Source organism: Melopsittacus undulatus, chromosome 10 (assembly GCF_012275295.1).
Source record: "Melopsittacus undulatus isolate bMelUnd1 chromosome 10, bMelUnd1.mat.Z, whole genome shotgun sequence".
Taxonomy (NCBI): Eukaryota; Metazoa; Chordata; class Aves; order Psittaciformes; family Psittaculidae; genus Melopsittacus; species Melopsittacus undulatus.
Genome location: NC_047536.1, coordinates 30,428,454 through 30,434,453, shown reverse-complemented (window position 1 = coordinate 30,434,453; position 6,000 = coordinate 30,428,454). Strand labels below are relative to the sequence as shown.

At 49.3% G+C, this 6,000-nt stretch overlaps 1 protein-coding gene across 1 annotated transcript in view; it reads left to right on the top strand.

Annotated features, from left to right (window-relative positions):
- The first annotated feature begins 2,845 nt into the window (after window positions 1-2,845).
- The window catches only part of RIMS4 (regulating synaptic membrane exocytosis 4), a 49,074-nt gene continuing 45,919 nt past the window's right edge, over window positions 2,846-6,000 (top strand). Inside the window, exon 1 of the mRNA XM_034067070.1 lies at window positions 2,846-2,942. Within this exon, the coding sequence (XP_033922961.1) occupies window positions 2,846-2,942 (97 nt within the window). The remainder of the gene's footprint in view (window positions 2,943-6,000) is intronic.

The following is a 6,000-nucleotide window of genomic DNA, read 5'->3' as shown; positions in this document are numbered from 1 at the left end:
CTTTCCAGATGTAGTGAAACAAGAGATGTCTGTGATTCTATGTTTAGAGGACCACAGCATAAAATTGAGACTAAATTTCTATTCCCCATTTAAATTTTTCCTTGCATGCTTTAAATGAATGGGAAGCAGCTCCCAGCAGTTCTAGGTACCTCCTGTGCTTAGGAACCTGGAAGCAGATTTTGATTCACAGATGCCTCTTGCTCCTCGGATCAAATGTGCTGCCAGGACTGCTAGACAGGAGCTGTCTTAACAGCTTTAGTGAACTTGGATTTGTCCCTATTGCTGCTAATGCCTTGATTGGTGCTATTGAAATCTCTTTTTAAACATATGGTAATACATTCCTCACTGATATCCCTGCTTTTCAAAACTCAGACCTGGAGTCATCATTGTCTGTAATAAGTTCATTCTGTTCCTTCTGCTTTACTGCCTCCCCAGTCTGGCTCTGATGAGGAATTCATGTAACTCACTAGCTCCAGAGCAAATTTTGATTAGTTTTTGAATTAAAAAATGTATTTTCTATTAGGAAGCTCTGCAAGCTCAGCCTGGCATCTGATATTCAAATGACCTCTGGATGCATCACCAATAATGAAGACTCTAGATGTCAGAGCTGGGAGTGCACTAATCAGCTTTAATTGCCCTGACAAGCCTCATCTGGGACTCACATTCACTCCCTCTGCCAGGAGCTCTATTTAACCTCCAACCCCAGGGACCTTCAGTTCTTGCCTGGGTCATGTTGTAAGTGATCCTGTTTCAGACCTGTTCCTGAGCTGGCATTGGGCTTTTCCTGATTGACCTTGGAGCTAGTGTGTTGATAGGACCTGTTGCCACCACCACCCTGACCATGTCCTGTGGTGTGGGCTGCTCCTGGCTCTCCTTCTGTGTGAGCAGCCCTGCTCTCATTGCTTCCTCACGCTGGCAGCCACAAACACACTTTGGTAGGTTTTTCAGTAGACAGAAAACTCTTACTGGATTGTTTCATCAAGTGTTTGAGAGAAGAGTACAGGTCATCTTATGGGCTCTAATTCTTATGTTGCTTACTGTGAAATAAACCCAAAAGCAGTATTTGTAAGTATGAGGTCTCTAGCTCTACTAGAGCTCTAGTGGGGATAAGTTGAGAGCTGGGATTGACTTACTCTGGGATACCCAGTCCAGTCATCTTCCAGTTGTCTGCAGCTGGGCTCCAGTGCTGAAGGAGGAAAGCACTTTTTCACTTCAGGCTGTTGCACTGCAGCACTCGGTGTATAGCAGTTTTAGCCACAGTTCTCCTTAGAGATGTTGGGCTCTAATCTGCATTCTTGGAATAGCACAAACAGACCTGTCACTTCATGCGTTCAATGGGATGGCATTTGGGAATCGTGATGGGTCGACAGGCCAAGTGCATGACAAGCATGTTCCTTTGTGCCCTGAGGGGACAGCAGCCATGCTGGGGAGATCACGTTGCTGTCAGAAAACATGCTCTATCTGATCCCATCCTAGCATTCATTGCACTGAATAAATGAGGATATGCTGGTTTCCTTTCCCAAAGTGGAAACGGGTGATACTGTGATGTCTATACCCAGACAGCACCTGTGGGCAGCTGGTACTTTTGAGCCAGTAGTTCTCCATAAGGCTTGTTAGAAATGGGATACGTGGAGCTGGCTTTTGGGAAGGATCTAAAATTCACTCTCTTTCCAGAACAACTTCTCACCAGCATGTACCTAACGGTGTGCTGCAGAACTGGTTTAAATGCTCAGCCAAGCCAGCAGCAGCCTTCCTATCACTGAGGAAGGCTACTTGGTTTACGTGCTTTCTGCTGGGAGCTTGTATGCTTCCAGGGTCGGTAATGTTTTAAGGGGTTCGTTGGTTTTGCTGGGTTTTTTGGTGCCTGAAGAGAGGCACTGGGGAAAGAAGACTCCTGCGCTGGTGGGCAGTGATGACAACAGCCCTTCGGATGTGGATGCAGGAAAGGGGGAAAAGTTCAATGCACAGAATTAAATGCTGTCATGGCCTGGTTGGGAACAGCCTCTTCTGGATACACAGAGGCCAATGGATACAGGGAATGACTGAAACGTCCCTTCAGAGGTGAGAGGGACAGATCTCACTGTGAGGGTGCTGAGGCGCTGGCACAGGGTGCCCAGAGAAGCTGTGGCTGCCCCATCCCTGGCAGTGTTCAAGGCCAGGTTGGACACAGGGGCTTGGAGCAGCTGCTCCAGTGGAAGGGGTCCCTGCCCGTGGGACTGGACGACTCTAAGGTCCTTTTCGACCCAAAGCATTCCATGCTCTCTCCATCCGTGTCAGGCTGCAGGCGCCTAAGAACCGGTTACCCTTCTCCACCTCAGAGGAACAGCTGCCCTTCAGGCGGCTGTCTGCGGGCTGGAGTGCTCCCGAAATGCACCGTTTATCTCCCCTCTTTTGGGAGAAACCTCCTGAAAGTCTCAAGAGTATTCCTGGGGGACACACAGAACCAAAGGGGATGAACGAGTCTCCGTCGGGCCCGTAAAGGGCACTGAAAAGCTCGCCCCAACCCTAACCCCACCAGGAAGATGGCCGCGGGGCTGAGGAGCCCCTGCCTGCCGCTCCCTTGCGGGCGGTGATTGGCGGCGGCGCCGGCGGGCGCGGGGCGGGGCTGCGGGGCGGCGCCCAGAGCGCCGGGCGGCAGCAGGTGGCTCCGCTCCGCTCCGCACCGCTCCGCGCTGCTGCCGCCGCTTCTCGTCTCGTCTCCGCCCGCAGCCGCCTCACCGCGGCCACCGCCGCAGCCAAGACGCCGCGGGCCGTGCTCCGAGTGAAGAATGGGGCGGCGAAGCTGGCCAAGCCGCCGGCGGCGGCGGGCGAAACCCCCGGCGGTGCCCCCGGACCAGGGCTCTTCATGGAGCGGTCGCAGAGCCGCCTCAGTCTGTCCGCCTCCTTCGAGGCCCTGGCCATCTACTTCCCCTGCATGAACAGCTTCGACGAGGAGGACGCGGGTACGGGGGTTGAAGCGCGGAGGGTCGCGAGTGGGGCTGGGAGGGGTGTGTGGGTTGGGAGGGCGCCATGGCAGCTGTGGGACAGGGGGGCCGGTGGGGCCGGGGGCAGGACGCGGTGCCGGTCTCCAGCCCACGCTTGTCCAGCCCTCGGACGCTGTGGGAGCGGTGGGGCCATGGGGCTGGGCAGGAGCGGGCGGTTCGTGCAGTGTGTCGGTACTGCCCTGACCCTGCCGAAGGGCTGGGGTGCGGCTGGTACCAGGTTTCCAGTCCATGGGAAGCGTGAGCCTGTGGAGATAAGAAGAGGGAATTTATGCGTGATGGTGAAATGTACTCCCATTTCTCATCAATAGGAAAACCGGAGTGGAGTGGCTTACGCTCCTGGTGTGCCTCTTGTGCCAAGCTGCGTAAAGTGGTGAAGGGCAACGCTTGGGGAAAGCATCCCTTCTGCTGGACCCTGTGTCCAATCTGTGCTGATTTATACACAGTGAGCTAATTGTTTTGAGGGGTCGTTGGCACTATGTGTCATGCTGCAAAAGGGATTCTGTTTAAATGAGGGTGAAGTAGCTCACAAAATGCGTACAGAAACCTTTCAGAAGGATGCAGTGATTTCTGCCCTCTTCACAAAGACATTTCTGGTCTCAGAGTGTTGGCAGTGGTCATAAAACGAGACTAAGCTTTAAAAAGAGGGACGTTGGTGAGGAAAAGTGGGTAAGAAAGAGGGCTGAACAGGAAAGGAAGGGCACTGGTGCTGGAGAAGGTGCTGGGAGGGGAGGGCAGCGTAGCAGCTGTGAGGGTAGGGAGGACATCTGAGAGAGTGGATGGAGAGTGGCAGAGAAACACTCTCCATTCTGTCTCACTTATAAACGAGGGATGTGTTTCACAGTACACACAGTACCAGAGACTGAACCTGTAAGTGAATCTTCTGAGCAGCATATAATGAAAGTTGGTAACTAAGGCATATTTTAACATTGACTGTCATGGTTGCATCCCTCAAAATGCCGGCATGCTTCTTTGTCTAAGGGGCTCATCCCAAGATGTGCAGATGCCAGCAGGAATAGATGGGCAACTCAGCCCGCTAGCTGCTACACCTGTAACACTGTTGTTTCTAGAGGAATTGACGTAAGAATAAATTCATCATCTGTGTGATTAACCCAGGATTGTCATCAGCATCATGCAGGGGTGTCGAGCAGAAAATTGTCTCCTCCAACAGATGTATTTATTTAAATCTTGTTCTTGAGATTTTGCTGATGATTTATTTGCTTCATCTTTGGTTCCACTGCTGGGGAGTGATAAAACAATAATGGGAGCTTTGGGAAGTCTCAGCGCTGTTGCTTCAGCAGTGATTGATAGCGAGACATGCTGGAGTACGAGGACCCTGCACAACAGCATTTCATTCCCTGGTGTCCGGCCCCTATTGCTCTGAGCAGGCTGATGGTTTAAGTGAATGCTTCTGCTTCAGCCCTTACAGTGCAAATTCATTTTTCTATTTATTCATGCTTATTGAATGCTCATGCATGAATGTTAATAGGCTGCTCTTAATACAATACAAGTACTTGTTTCTGAATTAAATAAATCTACAATTAAGACCTCATTCTCCAGCAGCTTATTAATGGATTTTGCCTGCTTGAGTTAGTCTCGTTAGTAAAGCTGCTTGGGGTAATGTTCAGTGCAGTGGGGACATTGCAGTGCTGCTCCTGCATTCTGTGCCTATGAGTGTGTGTTCAGACATGTATGAGCAATCAGCAAGGAAGAACGTGTGCTGCTTTGAGTGTTTGTGCATTAAAACTACAACTGTATAATTTTCTCAAGAAAATAAATGCCATGAAAGAGAAATGGCAGAAGAAATGCTGAAATTGTGCCAGACATGATTCTGTATTATTCATTCCCATGCATGCTCCTGAAATTGAGAGAGATTCTGACCAGTTTGGGTTGCAGTGTGATTTCTGTCAAAAAATAGATTTTGATAGCTCATTCAGGGAGATGAATACTGCACTTGGCAAGATGTTCTCTCTAGGAGATGGCAGGAAAAGAGAAAAAAATTGATCCCATGAGCACTGACAAAGTAAACAATCCTATTTCCAACAGACACATCATCCATTTTGTCTGAAGCTGAGAACCACATCTTTAAGAGGATAGTCATCCTACAGAAAAGGAGAGTAGTTGATAGATGGCCAAGCTTAAAAGAAACTTGACATTTCCTCTGAAAAGGGAAACGGGCCTAATGAGAGCTCAGATCTACAAACAGAAGAAATTCTTGAGGTGTACATTTAAGTTACTACGTTAGGGTCATATTAAAGGAGCATAAAGGGAATTTTGAAGGAGTGGTTATGTTGAAAGCCACTGTGATGTGGAAACAGCTAGCCACATCTGGCCAATGGTAAGGGTATCTCTGGGTTCCAACATTTCCCATGTTTGGTCTTGGAAAATAGCTCTGCTTTTGAGAAAAATGCTTTTACTTATAGAATACTTCCTTTTCTGCCATGTTCCTTTTGTTCTTCTTTGCTGTCTGTCTTCTGGACATTAGGTGAGAAGACTCTTTTCATCTTCCGCAGTTCTTCTGCCTGCTGCCCCACCAGTGTGTCTGTACTGAGTTCTCGATGGTGAAGTAGATGCAGATGATATCCTGGTTATATTTTGATGTGCAGAGCAGGCAGCCAGTGTAGGCAGGAGAGCAATAGAACCTGGAGCAAGAAACTGGATTGCTTCTGAATGCTTCCCGAGCATGAGGTTGATTGAGTTTCAGATGTGTCCTGTGGCAAATAAGGCCATGTGCCTGTCTCTCCAAAGAGGTGGATGTGGACTCCTACATTGTAATACCCTTTTCATTCCTCCGCTCCGTGTACAGAGAGGATACTCTGAGCAAACACTGAGCTCTGTTCACCAGTAAGGTGCAGTGGGGCTTTAAAATAACAAATTACTGTCTGAAGTCAATAGTGTAAGGACTCTGGGTTAATAACTCTTTTGATCTCTGCATGGTAATGTTGCTCTCCTTCCTGCTGGCTGAGTGCCACTGTCTTTGCTCCATTGAGGTCCCCAGTAATGTCAGTGAAGTTAAGGA